The sequence below is a fragment of the Pinus tabuliformis genome, chromosome 9 (assembly GCF_031772625.1).
Source record: "Pinus tabuliformis cultivar Carrire ecotype Pingquan chromosome 9, CPIR1, whole genome shotgun sequence".
NCBI lineage: Eukaryota > Viridiplantae > Streptophyta > Pinopsida > Pinales > Pinaceae > Pinus > Pinus tabuliformis.
In genome coordinates, this window is record NC_142307.1 from 900,445,049 (window position 1) to 900,463,974 (window position 18,926).

General features: G+C 39.7%; 1 protein-coding gene across 8 annotated transcripts in view; it reads left to right on the forward strand.

Annotated features, from left to right (window-relative positions):
- The window catches only part of PAS1 (FKBP-type peptidyl-prolyl cis-trans isomerase family protein), a 434,604-nt gene that overhangs the window by 345,743 nt on the left and 69,935 nt on the right, over positions 1-18,926 (forward strand). For all 8 annotated transcript variants that reach the window (XM_089446138.1, XM_089446141.1, XM_089446137.1 and 5 more), the window contains exons 15-16: positions 14,672-14,731; positions 15,923-15,979. In XM_089446138.1, coding sequence (XP_089302264.1) covers positions 14,672-14,731; positions 15,923-15,979 — 117 coding nt within the window. The remainder of the gene's footprint in view (positions 1-14,671; positions 14,732-15,922; positions 15,980-18,926) is intronic.

Here is an 18,926-nt window from a genome sequence, read left to right on the forward strand (position 1 = left end):
TCGTGAGGGAGTTTGCAAGGGATGATCTTTGGGAAAACATACAAGAAAACCATTTTCAAATAGTGAAACGAGGTCTATAGAAATATTAGACCTCATACATTCTGATGTATGTGGGCCCATGTCTGACAAATTACTTGGATGTCATCTTTACTATGTAACATTTATTGGTGATCACTCTAGAAAGACATGGCTCTATCTTCTCAAGAAAAAGAATGAAGTATTTGAGAAATTCAAGGAGTTTAGATGTGAAGTGGAAACCCTAACCGAAAGAAAGATTAAAACTTTGAGATCCAACAATGGTGGGGAATACACTTCTAAAAGAATTGATTGCATATTGTAAAGAAGCAGGAATTAAGAGGGAGCTTATTGTTCCCTGCTATCCCAAACAAAATGGAGTGGTCGAAAGAAAGAATAGGACAATTGAAGAAGGTGTACGGACAATGCTAGTTGATCAAGACTTGCCTAAGTTTCTATGAGGAGAAGCAACAATGACAAACTTATATATTCAAAATAGAAGTCCTCAGAATTCTCAATAATATGACACTTGAGGAAGCATTCACAGGAAAGAAGCCAAGTGTGGACCATCTATGAATATTTAGGAGTTCTGCATATATCCATGTTCCAAAGGACAAACAAAAGACGTTGGATTCTACAAGCATCAAAGGGATCTTCTTTGACTATAGTCTGTCCTCAAAAGCATATAGAATCTACATCAAGGAAGGGAGACACATTGAAGTAAGCAGGGACGTTATATTTGATGAGAATCAAGCCTACAAAAGATCGAAGGATATTCCTATTGATTCTGATGACAAAGATCTACCCATATTTGAAGAAGAAGAATTACAACCCGACAACCCTTCTACAATTCAAGAGGAAGAAGGACCAAGTGAGCCTATTCAACCTGTGGTCATACCAAGCACAAGGAAGAGGCCAAATTGGTTAAAATCCACTCTTGAAGATGCGAAAGGGCATGGAACTGCGAAAGGAACCTTTAGGGAAAACAAAAGACCGAAGTGATATTCTGGATATGTTGCATATATGACAAGACTAATTGAAGTAGAGCTATCTGTATTTGAAGAAGCTGCTCATCAAGAAGTATGGAAGAAAGCTATACAAGAAGAATAGCAATCCATTATGAAGAATGGGGTTTTGGAAATCGTTCCTAGACCTAGTGACAAATTGGTTGTCACCTCAAAATGTATCTGCAAGGATCAAACACGCTGTTGATGGAAGCATAAATAAATATAAGGCCAGATTTGTTGCAAGGGGTTTCTCTCAAAAGGAAGGCATAGATTATGCAAAAACTTTTGCACCCACTGCAAGGTATACTACCATTAGATCCTTGGTTTCGTTGGCTGCTACAATGGGATGGAACATCCATCAAATGGATGTGAAGATAACATTTCTGAAGGAGACCATCGATGAGGAAGTATAAATTGAGCAACCTGAAGGGTTTGAAGTAAATGGCAGGGATACTCATGTCTGTAGACTCAAGAAGGCCCTGTATGGTTTGAAGCAAGCTCGACATAAAGACAACATTTCTAAATAGGATCATCGATGAGGAAGTATAAATTCAGCAACTTGAAGGGTTTGAAGTAAATGGCAGGGATACTCATGTTTGTAGACTCAAGAAGGCCCTATATGGTTTGAAGCAAGCTCCTAGGGCATGGTATGCAAGAATGGATGCGTACATTCTAAGAATTGGGTTCGTGAAGAGTTACATAGATCCAAATCTCTACATCAAGGTTGTGAATAATGAGCCAATCATTATTCTATTGTATGTGGATGATCTATTCATCACAAGTGTGGAGAGAAGAATACAAGAATGCAAGAAGATGCAAACAATTGAATTTGAGATTAAGGATTTGTGAAAATTCAATGATCCTGAATCCTACTGCAGCAACTGATTAAATTTCTCCTACTTGTTAATATCTTAATTAAGTTATTTATAGTGTTACATAGTAAACATCGAAATAAAATCTACTGCAACCTTCACAACATAAAATATTGCGGAAACAAGTACTAAGCAAGAAGGAATTAGCACACACACAATTGACACCGTTGTTTTTGGACAATGTCCTCGAAAAAACGCAATGTGAGAAAACTGGTGCAATAGATGAGGGTTTTAATTATTATGCAGTAGTTTGGGAATACAATCTTTGGATGCCTTACTGGCTATCCGATACAGAGAATCTGATTGACAGAGAAATTAGTGAGAAATACCTCACACTATCACTGGCGATTCGACAATGATCCAACCACTGAATGGATAGCCCCAAGCAGCCTCTGCGTTGCTTTGCGTCAAAACTGGTAGGGGCTAAGTCACTCCCTCTGGCTAAAAATCTGCTGGCTAGATGCTCGATCCTCTAGCCCTCCGGCCTCACACCCCGGTTCCTGGCACTGGATTTGATCTGCTCTCAGCAAATTTGTGAATCTCCTGAAGGGCTTTGTGCTGCCTCAACGTGACTTTACGCTACCCAGTGTGGCTCTACGCTACCTCTTCTGGATCTCTCATCGCCTCCTCTGCAATGTATCCCCGTATCAGGAAACTCTCCAACCGGAAAACTATCCCTGCCCCTCATTGCAAGAAATCTCCTCGATGACTTCTCCTACAACTACTGCGCTGCTCTCTTGAGAAATCAATCTCTTGATCTCACTCGATGTGTTTTTCCAAATGCCCATCAAGCCTCTTCTTATAATCTTCTCGTTGATCAATCAACGACCCATATTAGATTCTAATCAATGGCTCAGATCATCTTGACTTGATCCTCATCTTTCTCTAAAAGATTCACACCCAGTTTAATTAATACACTTTAATTATTTTAATTTCCTAAGTTTAGACTTAGGCATCCATTAAAAATAATTAATAATTTTAATTAAACCTCCTCTGGGTGGAATTTCCCAAAACGATTTCTGGGTATTGTGGAATGTATGTGTCCTAGCCTCTCTGCAAAATGTTGAGGGTAGAGCACATCTGATGCAACCAAAAATCAACACTCCCCCTTAGCGAGGAATGTGCTCTAGTGTTGCAACCAACTGAATCATCACTCTAACTCTGTAACACCTCCTGCTGTGCTGCTGATGTCTGGCTCTACTACCCACCAACTACTGCGCAACTCTGATATGAGTTGTATCTGTGCTGCTGCCAACCCTGCTGAACTACTACCAACACTGCATCTACACTACAACCCTCTCTCCATCTGCTGCTGCTGCAACTGCAACATCTGCAACGGAAAAACATTCAAAATACTGAACTAACTGTGTTCAGTATGATGCATCTGTCGTCCGAATTCTGGCTCTGCTCTATGCCAACTGCACTGCTGCCAACTTTGCTCTACGCTGCTCAGTATCTAACCGCTACTAGCTACTGCATCTGTCACTCTGACACGTGACTGCACCACCTGACACTGATCCATCCTTCTACTGCTAACTATGAGCTCCCATAGTAAGGTCTTGATCCAAGAGGCGGTCTCCTCAAGGATCCTTCCCATCCTGTAGCTCTCTAAGGCTACAACTCTAGATCACCCAACCTCCGACTTGGAGGTATCTCGACAATCATGGAAAATTCTTCCTCCAACTTAGAGGAAATCCTATCAATATCAGCGAATGTAGCTTGTTGATCCTGCTTCTCCTCCTTGTCCCTCTTTCTGAGAGGACACTGACTGTTGTAGTGGCCCATCTCACCACACCTAAAGCACTTGATCTTTGAAACACCCTTTTTCTTCCTACACTGCTCCTGCTGCCCCTTTGATGCAAGGGCCACGTCCTCCTCTTCCCTCATGGCCTTCATCCCATTGCTGCTACTGCCACTGATTGTGGCCTTCACCAAATCACACATCATCTCCTCCTGTTGCAGATCAAGCCATACACGTTCCCAATCTGCCAGGTGTTCTCTGCTCAAGATGCTCTGGACAAACACTTTCCAATCTTCAGAAACACTATTCAGGGCTAATCGAACAAACTCTGTAGGTTGGGGCCCTAACCCTACTGAAGCCAGCTGATCCCGGACTTCTTGAAGCCTCTTAAGGAAGGGGTCTATGTTGATTTGGGGTAGCATCAAATGTGCTCTAGGCCTCAAATTTTGTAGGGAGGCTTGGGCACATGTATTCCAAAGAACCCAGAAAGCGTTTTGCGAAATTCCACTTAAAAACGATTTTATTAAAATAATAAATATTTTTAATGGAGTTCCTAAGTCTAAACTTAGGAAAATTAAAATATTAATGGGTATTAATCTAATTGTGGGTATAACTTCTAGAAGAAGACGGAAATCAAGCCAAAACGATCTGAGCCTTTGATTATGAGTTAATCTAGGTTGTTGGTTGTCCAACAGAAATATATAAGAAGGGGCTTGAGGGTCATTTGGAAAACACACCGAGAGATCAAGAGATCGATTTTCTGACGTGAGATGTTCTTAGGAGGAAATTCAATTGAGGACATTTCTTGCAGTTGAGGGGCAGGGATAGCATCCAGAGAGAGGGATTTTCTCAACCGGAGAATCATTAGTAGAGAGAGGCAGAGAGTAATCTAGCAGTGGCAACGCTGAGCCAGAGGTGTTGATGTAGAGCCATGCAAAGGCAGTGCAGAAGCCAAGAGGGAGTTTGAAATTTGCAAAGGGAATTTGAGTTTCAGAAGCCGGGAGCCAAGGTGTGAGACCAGGAGGCAGAAATCGAATCTCCTGGGCAACAAATTGACCAGCGAAAGGATTAACTCTATTCCCAGAGAGCTTGACACTGGGCTGGCGCAGAGGCAACTAGAAAAGCCGGGGGCAATCATTCTGGGGTTGGATCAGCCATGATTTCCAGTGATAGTGCGAGGTAATCTCACAATTCTTTCTGCCAGTATTTCTCTCTCTGTAACTGAATAACCTGAGAGGTATTCAGAGATGTATTCAGAATTTGCTACTGCTTAATAATAATAAACCCTCAAAATTGTTGCACCGGTTTTCCCGCATTGGGTTTTTCCAGGGACATTTGTCCAAAAATAACGGTGTCATTTATGTTTTTTTTCTTTCTTGCTCAGTCTCTTGTTTTCGCATATAATTTAATTAAGTGAAGGTTGCAGTGTATGTATTATGATATTTTCCATAGGAAACTGCAAGTAATTTGTTTAAAGGAATTTAACAAATAGGAGTAATATCATCAGCTGCTGCAGTAGGGATTCCTGTTGTGGTATTTTCACATGGTATCAGAGCTACAGGTGAAGCAAGAAGAGCAGAACCGGTAGATCCAGTGCTGCGCGGTAGAGGGAGTTTGAAAAAGCTGTAGGACGCAGCAATTCGAAACCCCTAGTGGGTTAACGCAATTCCAAGTCGGGAGGGCAGATTTTTGAGGTAGTTTCTCTCCGAGTGAGTCGACGGAGAGAAGGATGAAGCCTCAATGTGAGAGAGCTGGTGGGATGCAGATTTTCCGCAAGCAGATTGCTAGGCTGAAAAACGCTAGAAGAAGGAAGAGAAGCACCTTGAGGGAACTTTTCGTCAGCAAACTTCCCTTCGAGATGTTCGTTTTCTCATTGGCTGAGTAGCAGCAGTGAGAAGTAGAGGGGATTTTTTGACATTTTTGGCAAATGTGGCAACTAGTGGCTTGAGGGATCAAGACAAGTTGGACGAAGCATCCAACTACGTCATTTGGAAGGCTAGAATGTCTTTCCTTCTAGATGAGCATGCCCTAAAGACGTACGTCGACAACGTGGTGGTTGAACCTGCAGATGCAGATCTGTTGAAGACGTATAGAGCTGAGATAGTGAAAGCCAAGAGGATGATCCTGGATGGAGTCAAGCATCATGTGGCGTGTCATGTTTCTAGTAGAGGAACTGCTAAGGATATGTGGGATGCCTTGGCCACATTATATTAGGGATCTTCCGAGAAGCGAAAGATGTACTTAGAGCAGAAGCTGAGATCTACTCAGAGGCAGAAGTGAGAGAGTGTGGATCCATTCCTCACGAAGCTGAAGGAAACTTGTGATGAGTTGTCTACTGCGGGGCATACACCTCAGGATCCAAAGTTAGTTAGACTCGCCCTCAATTCTGTCTCAGATGAGTGGCAAGTCTTTGTCCAGAGTATCCTGGGCAGAGCAACATTGCTGAATTGGGATGAGATGTGGGCAACTCTAAAACAAGAGGCGCTGAGGAGAGACTTAGTCAAGGTCAAACTTGACGGCAACAACAGTGGGTCAAAGCCCAAGGAGGAGGAGGATAATGCAGCCATTGCATTGAAGGAACAACAGGAGCAGTAGAGACATAAGAACGACATCTCAAAGATCAAGTGTTTCAGGTGTGGTGAGATGGGTCACTATGCTACTCAGTGCTCTCTCAAGAAGGACAAGGATGAGAAACACAATTCGAAGGTTGCGCTCGTGAATATCGAAGAGGAGTTCTCCATGATAGTTGAGATACCTCCAGGAGGGAGGGGAGTTGATTTGGAGCTGTAGTTTGAAAGAGCTGTAGATGGGCAGGATCCTTGAGGAGTCCACCTCTCGAATCAATACCTTGCTATGGGAGCCCAGTTTTGCAGTAGCAGGATGGACTAGTGTCGGATGGTGCCGAAGAGTGTCGAGGAGACAGTTGCAGTGGCTAGGAGCGTTAGAGTCTGAGCAGGGCAAAGCACAGTTGGCAGCGATGCAGATGGCACAGAGCAGAGGTCAATAGTAGCGCGGTATATTCAAAGAGTCAGTGCAGAGACTAGCAACAGTAAGGATCCAACATTCACATGGTATCATATTGAACACAGTTAGTTCAGTAATTTTGGATGTTTTTCCGTTGCTATCAGCAACAGTTTGCAATGCAGTGGCAGTGCTAGCAGCAGCACAGATGCAACACTTGAGAGGGAGTTGTAGTATGGATGCAGTGTTGACAGTGGCAGTGTCAGCAGTAGTACAGTTGCAACAACAACGTAGCAGTTGGTGGACAACATGTCAGACTTCAGCAATGCAAAGGGCGATGCTTCAGAGTCAGAGCAATATGCAGTAGCATATATTGTTAGAGCAAATTCCTCACTGAGAGGGAGTGTTGATTTGGTGTAGCATCGGATGTGCTTTAGGCCTCAAATTTTGCAGGGAGGTTTGGGCACATGTATTCCAAAGAACCCAGAAAGCGTTTTGGGAAATTCCACCCTGAAGCGATTTTATTAAAATAATTAATAATTTTAATGGAGTTCCTAAGTCTAAACTTAGGAAAATTAAAATATTAATGGGTATTAATCTAATTGTTGGTGTAACTTCTAGAAGAAGACAGAGATCAAGCCAAAACGATATGAGCCTTTGATTAGGAGTTAATCTAGGTCGTTGGTTGTCCAACAAAAGATATAAGAAGGGGCTTGAGGGTCATTTGGAAAACACACCGAGAGATCAAGAGATTGATTTTCTTACGTGAGATGTTTTTAAGAGGAAATTCGATTGAGGAGATTTCTTGCAGTTGAGGGGCAGGGATAGCATCTGGAGAGAGATATTTTCTCAGCCGAAGAATCATCAGCAAAGAGAGGCAGAGTAATCCAGCTGTGGTAGTGTTGAGCCAGAGGGGCTGACGCAGAGCCATGCAGAGGCAGTGCAGAAGCCAAGAGGGAGTCTGAAATTTGCAGAGGGAATTCAAGTTTCAGAAGCCGAGAGCGGGAGGTAGAAATCGAATCTCCTGGATAGAAAATCGACCAGCTAGAGGATTGACGTTGTCCCCAGAGAGTTTGATGCTGGGCTGACATAGATACTGCGTAGAGGCAGCCAAAAAAGCCGTGGAAAATCATTCTGGGGTTAGATCAACCAGGATTTCCAATGATAGTGTGAGGTAATCTCTCAATTATTTCTGTCAGTATTACTCTCTCTGTAACTGAATAACCTGAGAGGTATTTAGAGAAGTATTCAGAATTTTCTACTGCTTAATAATAATAAACCCTCAAAACTGTTGCACCAATTTTCCCGCATTAGGTTTTTCCAGGGACATTTATCCAAAAATAACGATGTCATTTGTTTTTTATTTTCTTTCTTGCTCAGTCTCTTGTTTCCGCATATAATTTAATTAAGTGAAGGCTGCAGTGTATGTATTACGATATTTTTCATAGGAAACTGCAAGTAATTTGTTTAAATGAATTTAACAAATATGAGTAATATCATCAGCTGCTGCAGTAGGGATTCCTGTTGTGGAATTTTCACAGTCTATCACTCCCCTTTCTGCATCCTCGTGCAGCTCAACTTCTCTTCTAAGTACATCTTTTATTGCTTGGAAGATCCTTCGTATAGCATAGCTAAGGCTTCCGACATCTGTTGGGCAGTATCCTTGTCAGCTATATGGGATACTACATGATCTCGAACCCCATCGAGAATGATCCTCTTAGTCTTCGCCATCTCAGCTTTGTACTTCTTGAGTGGATCTGCATCGGCGGACACAACTACCACACTATTGAGATACATCTTGAGATCATGCTCATCTAGAAGGCAAGATATCCTAGCCTTCTAGATCACATAGTTGGAGGCTTTTTCCAACCAATCTTGATCTCTCAATCTAGTTGTTGTCGTCTCTCCAAGAAAGGTTGAACTGCTCCCTCTTCTCCTCTATGCAGCTGTTGCCCAGCTATTCACACTCCCTTCTGTAGTGCGAAATTCTGCACACGGCCACTGTTGCTCTGCTTGGAAAAATCCGAACTTCTTGGTTAGAAGTTCTCTGAGGAAGAAATTCCCACAGTATATGCCTCCTTTTTCTAATGCTTTTCTGCCCCAACAACTATTGTAGAAAATTGCATCCCACTTGAAGACTGCTTTGTGCTGCTCCCTCTACCACTGATAAATCTCGATCTAGAAAATCTCTCTCTGTTGACTCACTCATAGAGAGATTTTTCCTTGAGAACCTTGCCCTCCTGGCACTGGACTGCACAATCCTTTTGGGGATTCGATTTGCTACCTACGCAAATCTTCGATTTCCCTCTTCAGCTCAGCGCTGGGCTCTTTCGGCTCTTCTTTCCTACTTCCCCTGTTTTCCAATACCATGTGAAAATTCGGTGATCCCGAACCTACTACAACAACTGATTAAATTTATCCTACTTGTTAATTTCTGAATTAAGTTATTTATAGTGTTACACAGTAAACATCAAAATAAAATCTACTGCAACCTTTACAACATAAAATACTGTGGAAACAATTACTGAGCAAGAAGGAAATAGCACACACAATTGAAACCGTTGTTTTTGGACAATGCCCCCGGAAAAACCCAATGTGGGAAAATCGGTGCAGTAGCTGAGGGTTTTAATTATTATGCAGTAGTTTATGAATACAATCTTTGGATGCCTTATTGGCTATCTGATACAGAGAATTTGACTGACAGAGAATTAGTGAGAAATACCTCACACAATCACTAGCGATTCGACATTGATCCAGCCACTGCATGGCTAGCCCCAAGCAACCTCTGCGTAGTCACTACACTGCTCTGTGTCACAACAGATAGGGACTGCGTCACTCCCTCTGGCTGATTGATTTGCTGGCTGGATGCTCGATCCTCTGGCCCTCCGGCCTCACACCCCGATTCCTGGCACTGGATCTGATCTGCTCCTCAACAAATTTGTGAATCTCCTCAAGGGCTATGTGTTGCCTCAACATGGCTTTACGTTGCCTCTTCTGGATCTCTCTCTGCCTCCTCTGCAATGTATCCCCAGATCAAGAAACTCTCCAACCGGAAAACTATCCCTGCCCCTCACTGCAAGAAATCTCCTCGATGACTTCTCCTGCAACTGTTGCGCTGCTCTCTTGAGAAATCGATCTCTTGATCTCACTCGATGTGTTTTTCCAAATGCCCATCAAGCCTCTTCTTATAATCTTCTCATTGATCAATCAAGGGCCCAGATTAGATTCTAATCAATGGCTCAGATCATCTTGACTTGATCCTCGTCATTCTCTAGAAGATTCACACCCACTTTAATTATTTTAATTTCCTAAGTTTAGACTTAGGCATCTATTAAAAATAATTAATAATTTTAATTAAACCTCCTCTGGGTGGAATTTCCCAAAATGATTTCTTGATATTGTGGAATGCATGTGTCCTAGCCTCCTTGCAAAATATTGAGGCTAGAGCACGTCCGATGCTACCAGAAATCAACGGGATCTAGGACTAATGCACTATTACCTAGGTCTGGAAGTATGGCAAAATCCTAGGGAGATATATTTGAGGCAAGGAAAGTAAACCATCAAGTTGTTGCAGAAATTTAGGATGATGGATTCCAAACCCATGATTACTCCTATGATCACCAATCTCAAGAAGTTGAGGAGCTCCAACTCAAGTCTTGTTGATCCTACCTCTTATCATCAGTTGGTAGGTTCTTTGATGTATCTAGTAAATACTAAGTCAGATATATGTTTTGCTGTGAATATCCTCTGTCAGTTTTAGTTGGAGCCTTGTCATGATCACTAGATAGCTGCGAAGCATATATTGAGATATCTTTGTGGTACGATACATCATTACATAAAGTACAATAGCAAGAAAGTCAAGTTGATTGGCTTAACAAATTCTGATTGGGTTGGCAGTGAGACCGATGGAAGAAGCACTACCGGAGGATGCTTTAGTTTGGGATCTGCCATGATCTCATGGATGAATAGAAAGCAAGACCCTATTGTTTTGAGTAGTGCTAAAGCAGAGTATGTGGCTTCATGTGAAGTAGGAAAGGAGGCTGTATGGTTGAGTAAGCTTCTGACAGATTTGTTCGAGAAGCCTCTGGATCCTACTGTGATTAATTGTGATAATCAAAGTTGTATCAAGATGTCTGGAGATCCTGTGTTTCATGCCAGGACAAAGCATATCAACAATAAGTTCCACTATATTAGGAACTTGGTGTAGGATGGGACCGTGAAGCTACAATATGTCTTGACGGACGATCAGGTAGCTGATATACTAACAAAATCTCTTCCTAATAAGAAGTTTGAATATCTTAGAAGCATGCTTGGTTTAGTTGATATTGCTGATTTTGTTGATGATGATAAAAGTTTCAAAGAGATTTGTTGAGGCCTTGTGTGTAAGACACATTGCCTGGGAGGACATTTGGTCAGCACTATGTGTTGATGTCTAGTTACCAAAGTAGGGAGGGTGGTGCTGGTCATGGAGCTCTGACCTCGGATACACACCTAGATGCTTGGATTGATGGTTAGCAAGTAAGCTTGATGGTACCTAGAAAGGCTAAAAGCTTTAGTCCATCTTAGTCCCACTTGGATAGATTGCGCTAGTCAGGAATCTAGTCTGTGGCATTGCGGTGCCTAAACTGTTGAGAGACCTTGGATAGATTTCCCTGGTCAGGAATCTAGTCCATGGCATTGCAGTTCCTAAACTCTTCATAGTTCATATAGTTAAGAGGGAGTGTTGAAAAATGTAACTAGGTTTGGTCTTCATAAAATGTATTTGTGAAAAGAAATTTTATTACTGTTACAATGACTTATTAAAGCATGGGTTTCATGCTTGGGTCATCATTTTATTATTCAAAGTCCCCATTGTGGACTCCTAGGATTAATAAAGAGTCATTAGAGTCATTAGAGTCATTGTATATTTTATGAGACCCTTCTTGGGCTTTCAAACGATGTAAAAAGAATTATTTTTTATTCAAAAATGAATTATGTAACCTCCACACCAAGTCGGCCTCATGTAGATCAAGTTGGCCTCAAGGAATGCTATATGTACAAGGCAGCTCAACTTCTCAAGCATAGTTCAATATCTGAAGCTGGAAGCTGGGAAAAAGTGCGAAGTTGAAGGAAAGGGCTAAAAGAAGTGTGAGTTTGATCAAGGAGGAAGGGAAGAAGAAAATCGAAGTTTTGGTGTCTCTCTCTCTCTCGTGTGGGTTGGTTTGGGAGATCGAAGTCTCCTAGTCAAGGTCGAAGCTGTTGCTGATGCCGGAAGTTGACTAGTCGAAGTGCTACTGCTGCTAGGTTGAAGGTTGGATTGGAGGAGAAGCTGGCTTGGTGTGGAGGAGGTCTTTGTCTAAGTTGAAGAGTCTCAAGGAAAACTATTGAAGGAAGAGATTTTGACTTGGTTTTCCCCTAGATAGGGGTTTTGCCCTAGCAGAGTGCCTACATCTTGTGACTAGTGTTTTTGTGATCTTCATGCACACATAATTTGGTAATTGCTTGATGAAAGATAATATAACAAATAAGTAAAAGAAGCCAACATAATTCACAAGTAATTATCAAAAAAGACAAATCTAACACTAATCCTACTACAATTGATTTCTCAACAAGTCAAGTGTGCTTTGTTCAGGGAAAGATTGTTGATCATAGTTGTTGATACCAAGTCGCAATTTTCCTTGTATCAGGGCCGATTGCAAGGGCCATGATCCATGGTATAGGAGCCCTATGTTTGTTGTATTAAGATTTGTATTATAACAAGTTTTGGGATGAAAATTTGTCTTTTGTACTAGTTGATTCACTGCTATATTTTATTCCGTTGTGCAAAGAACGTTCGTGATCGTGATCTTAGACTGAACCTTGATTCTTGAGTGCCATGGAAAAATCAACAAAGGGTTGAGTGGGAGCCTTTAGTAGCTAGCCCAGATTACTCTCCAGATGGGATGTGTGTGCCTAGGGTTTCATCATGGGTTAGAAGTGCTGACTAGGATTATGGTGAACCAGGACTAGTTTGTATACCCGGAAATGCTTATCATGATGTTGATGCTGATGTTGGACGCTGAGTTGTTTTAAACTTTTCCTTAGAGACATTTTTCAACAAGAGAATATCTGAAGAAGTCATTATGAATACCTCCCTAACTAAGAGGGAGCGTTAAATTTTGTAGCTATGGTTGGTCTTCATAATTAAATTTTTAGCCCTCCAGATATATATGAAATGATAAATATAAATGTTGATTTCAAGTCGGCTTCAAAAGAGGGAAATTCGAATTTTCAAAATTAAAATTTTTGGTACCAAAAAGATCAATTCGGCCTGCCCTCTTGTCACACGTGTTCAAACTTATCGATTCACTATATAAAGGCATTTCGACTTCCTCATCCAACCCCCAATTCAGATCACACAAACACAAGATATCTTCTATCTATCTAAGCAAAGGAGAAAGGAAGGAATAGTCCGAACTTTGACCATATTATCCAAGTATTGACTGAGCTCCTGTTTTGACTCTGTTTGACCTCGCACATGTGGAAGGAGGCCAAAGTTTTCTGGGCTGTTCATTGGGCAGCAGACCAAATTCTCTGTGTTCAAGTAAGAAGGCCGAAATTCGGCTTAATGGATCAGAGTTGACTGAATCCTTTTTGGCAGCAGTTTGGCTTGGCTTGAAGACAGTTTGACCGGGGCTTTGTTGCTGGTCAGTTTGATTTTATTTTGACTGGAAACATCAGATGTATATCTTGTTGAATTGAATAATTTCATCTAAGAAAAAAATTGCTGGGTTTTTCCCTAGAAGAGGGATCTCCCAGGATAAAATTTCTGTTGTCTTTGTGCATCATTGCCTTATTGTGATTTTTACTGTCCTACTGCATTTTATGGTTGAATTTCTGAAGTATAATTGCTTAATGATAAACTGGAAGTGCTGAAGAGCCTCCCCCCCTTGGTTATTTTGTTGTTGTTGAAATATTTGAGAGAGCATTTGTTGAAAATTTAAACATTAATACATTCGTGGGGTTTCATTAAAGACTTTATTGTCATGTGTGGCTAATATTTTGGTTCTTCAAGCGTGGAAATGGTGTGGATTGTTTACATGCAGGCTAGTTACTTTATCCATTGGAATGGTACATCTAATATTTTGGAAGGATTCTAGTTTGGTATTGCCCTATTTTCTCCTTTTCTATTTTAGTTTTGGTTTAATAATTTACAGGATATATTTTAGGAATGTTTTGCAAACTTGTTATTTCCAATTCTAAAGTAAAATCAAGTGGCTAGTTGAAAGGAGCATCCTTTAGGAGCCCTCCTTTGTTAAATTTGTGTGTTATTTTCCAGCAGCATTAGGGTGGATTTTGCAAGCTTTATGCCTCATTTCCAGCCATAATTATAAAAGAAAACATCCTCTTGGTGTTCTTTACTCCATAAGCCCTAGGGTTTATTTGGCACTGTTCTCTTCCTTCAACCACCATATAAAAATGTATTTTTTTTGTTAATTGAAATCTGATATAAATTCCTGAATATCTTACATTACATTTCATTACAAATCTAGTCATTCTGCATAGATTAAAATTCATTTTCTAGACTTGTTTTATTTGTCTGATTGGTGAAATTTTGTACCAGCATGCATCCTGTTTGTCTATGTATGGAGGTTCTGTATGTATGCATGAATGCTTCCTCAAATACACAAGATTTACTTTCGTGCAAATGTAGAATCTGTTTATTCATATTGATATTATTTTCATTTGTCATAGATTCAGCATTTATGTATTATGGTTGAAGATTGTGCATAGATTTCTGGATTAATTGGTTGTCGACTCATTGAGTTATTGTTCACAAGCCATCCCTGTGTGAGGATGGGACAGTGAACTGTTGCTATAAAATGTATTGCTCATGTTCATTTACTCTACTTAAATGTATTGAATCTGAATATCTAGTGTGCAGTAGTCAGTGTCTGTAAATATTTTCTATTGTCGGCACCCAGGAATGCCCACAGCCCACCCATCCTGATTCTTTTGTAATTGCACTAAAGACTTACGCTCAACATTTTTCATACTCCAGAGCAACTTTTCCTGATTTAATTGTCTGATTGGTGAAATTTTGCATTCTTTTGCAGGATTGGACTGGCTTGAATTTCAATGAGATAATGGATGAAGCTGAGAAAATAAAGAGCACTGTAAGAACGTTATGAACATTGATACTGGACCCATATGCACTTATCTTTGTTATTTTGATGTGTCACTAATATATTTAGGTCCTATTTTATTATTTATAAGTTGGGGTTTTAGCATGATTCTGGATTGTTGTCTGATATAAGTAGGTATGGCCGTCTCATCATTGTACAATACTATATTTAGTTATTTTCCTTTTCTAAAGGATGTTTCTTATATTAACAATGAAAATTAAATGTACAAGCTGGGTCACATTCATCTAGAGGAAAGATAAAAATTCCTTTGAATAGATTGAACCTGAAGATCACAATCCTTAGCACCTTTACTAATGAGAGTACCCTTAATCGTAAACTGGGCCTTGAGTTTATCATACAACTCATAGAAGGATTTCAAATGAAATTGCAAGATGTTGAAAACTGTATTACATTTCATCCCCCAGATGGAATACAAACAAGCTAATCTAGTACAATGCCAAACACCTTAGAAATAAGGTGGGGCACCAAAATCACAATAACCTAATAGATCATCCTTCCAACAATATACCTGCATAGGATATACTTCCAGGAGGTCCAAATCAGATCCCAGCAAGCTCTAGCACAGCTGCAGTTCCAAAATAATTGTTAGACTTTCTAAATTGCCCCACAATGCAGGCAGAGTGCATCTATAAACCAAACTTAGCAAGTTTTTCCCCTTGAAGGTAATCCCTGATGATCCACCAACCAAGCAAAGACCCTGCCCCAGTAAGAGACGATGTGATCCTAAACTGAGTTCACACAAGCAATCCATTTCCTTTCCTCATAGTTAGCCCCCCATTTTCTGTTGAGAGTCTCCTTAAATGGATGTCTCACATGAAGTATCTGATACAGCTGATATTCCATGCTATGCTTGGCACTGAAAAGAGCCAATGGAAATGGGATTTATTTAATATTCACCTTTGATCCATAACTTTCACTCAATAACATAAGATAATTATTATTTATCTTCCTATTTTTAAAATTTTTTCTATGCATTAAAAGATATAGTGCCGTGCCTCTTAAAAGCAATCCTTTTGAAGTTACTAAAAAGAACGGACCCAAATTATTTGTAATTCACCTTTGCAATGGGACCAGTTATCAAATGACAAATAATAACATATGATGCACAGAAATTGTTTCTATTGTATATATGGAGAATAATGTCCAATCACCTCTTGGCAGGGAAATCGGCTTTTTAAAGAAGGAAAATATGAACTTGCAAAGGCTAAATATGAAAAGGTAAGCATTCTTGTAGGCGAAGCACATTTTATATTTGGCAATATTTAGTAATCCTTCTCTATTTCACTTATGTTCTTTTTTTGAAGTTCTCCAGCATAGAAGTGTTTCATTTGCAGGTTTTCAACTAGTTATTGTGGATTATCTTTTAATTAGAAAGGTTGATTATTTTCTATCATTTCACAATTTCCTCCTTTTATAAATTTTACTTCTTTCCAAGTTGAACCAGCCAATATAAGAACGCATGCTTCATGGCTTTATCAAAGCTTTCACTTTGTGCACATTAAATAATGCAAGACAAAATGTGTTTGATATAACTTGTGGACTTTTGATTTTATTACATAGTCAAAATCCATGCTCTTACGATGGTTGATTCTACTTCCTTCCAAAATGAACTGGGCACTATAAGAATGCATGCTTCATGGTTTTATTGAAGCTTTCATTTTTGTACACAATAAGTACTGCAAGGAAACATTTTGTGTTTATAGATTTTGTGGACTTTTGCTTTTGTTACAAGGACAAATATCATTACATCTTCAAATTGAAGTCATGGATGATAATTTGGATCATAGATGTAGAAAAGATCTAATAGAGAACAGAAAGCCATGAGAAGCTGTTACAAACCTGTAACACATTCTTTCATGTTTGATTCTTGATGTATTCTCTTCTTTAGCTAACTTGCAGGAAAATCTAAAATGGTACAGGTTTCCAAAAGATGTATGGCATGGAAATTGAAGCCCGAAAATTTTAGAAAAAGGGACATGGAATTTAAAAAATACAAAATATAATAATTCAAAATTTGTGATATATTTTTTAAATAGCAAGTTATCAGGGAAATTTAAATTTTAAATGACAGATATAAATGACAATTACTAACGAAGCTCATGCATGTATTAACTCCCATACAATATTTATTTATTTATTTTGAGAAAAACAGTGTTCCACGGGGCTGCCCCCCCACCTGGGAATCGCGATTCCTCGCCCCCTTGCACTCCAGGGATGTGGGGTCGTATGGGGGTCATTTACCAATGCTCCCAAAAAAAGGATACACACAAACTCCAAAGGGGGTCGTTTCCTCCCAAAAAAGGAAATGTTTCCTTCGTTTCCCAAAAAATCAATGTCAAATAATTTTAATAAAGTCAAATTCCAATTTTTTTTATAAAATATTATAAACTTGGTGGAACATTGGCACACCTTCCATCTTTTGTAGTACCTTAATGAGTAATGGATGGAAATATTGAATCTCTCCTTTGCACACCACAAAAGTGTTAGAATGAGTAACAAACGCCTTCTCATACAGCTGCTTTCCTGACTGAACATGCTTGTGATCATCCTTCCCTTTACAGTTGTCATTTCTTTTACAAGAATATTCAGAATTTTTATCAGAGATTTCAAAGTAAGGAGAATGTGGTGGTGTAGCACTGTAGACATATGCATTAATACTTGATTCCACATTTGGAACTTTTTTGGATACAGGAATATATGGAATTCTGAAAACAGATGAACTAAGTTCACTCCTAGGATCTTGAACTGGTGTATTCTCTGGAGCAATGTTGTGAAAATCGTTATCGGGAGTAAATTGGCGAGGGGAAAAAGTCGTAAAATACAAAAATATCATTTTTTTTTTCAATTTTTTAAATATCTAAAGCATCTACAACATAAAATAAATACATTGACACATAAATATGATAAAAGAACTAATATATAAGATGTGTGATATCATTTCTAGTGCTACATCACACATAACAGTGAATCATGTTCTGAATAGTAAGTCCTGACTCCTGAGTCCCAACTCAACCTCAAAATATCGACAAAAAATATAATAATGTATATCATATCATGAGTCATAATGTCATATACAATGAAATGAACCAAATAACTAATACTACTGATTTCCTCTGCCCCTCTTGCAAGAAAATGCAATAGCTTTCCCTTTCCCTCTAGATGTAGATGTCGGTGGAGTTGGCAGTGGACTCTGCTATGCTCTAGAGGCTGAAGAACTAGGAGCTATAGGAGGTAGACCACGCCCTCTACTGGTGGCAAGGGTAGCTTGGCTAGGTGGTGTCACCTCCAACTCCTGTTGCTCCTCCTCCTCCTCCTCCCCTTCTACGCCTTCAACTACCTCATGCTCTAACCAATCATTGGCAGACTCCATGAGAGGCCTCTCGGCCTCAACCCTCCATGCAACAGTGGTGTCAATCCCATCCAATGAGATGGCCTCCATATCAGATATCCTCTCAAGTTGCTTCATCCACAATCGAAGATTGTAGTAGACGTAGACCATGTCATTAAGTCGCTAGGTCTCCAACTTGTACAAAGATCATGAAATAATAATTAAAAAAAAAAAATATTTAATGAATTCAAAAAATTAATTGGAAATTTGGAATATTTTAAGTTTTAAGTTTAACCTGTTGTGCTTCTTGTTGTGTATTTTTTCAAATACACTCCAGTTGTGCTCACATCTTAAGGAGCTACATGTTTGGCTGAGGATTCGAATGGCAAGCTTTCGCAGATGGGGTACTCTGGCACCATAGCTAGTCCACCATGCATCTACAACAAAAATACAAATAAGATAAACATAAAAAAAAAATGAAATTTGAAAGTTGAAAAAAGGTATGAAGTTATGAACTTGAAAAGATAATGAAATTTGAAAATACCAGGCATTGTAGTGTTCCTATTAGTTACAACCATCTCAAAGAAAAATGTGCCACTTGCCATCCTGTATATCTCCATTTCTTTGGAGATTTCTGCACGTTCTGCTAGAGATCACACCATCCTCTGAACACAGGTTAAGAATCCATCAATGATCTCAACATCAAATAAGAACCCACATGGGTAAGAAAATGCAGGGTTCAAGTAGATCCCTACAACATGAATGGAATGATAAAGTGTGTTGTTCCATCGTTCATCATTCACTTCCCATAGGAGGAGTTGTTTCTGAAACCCCTTA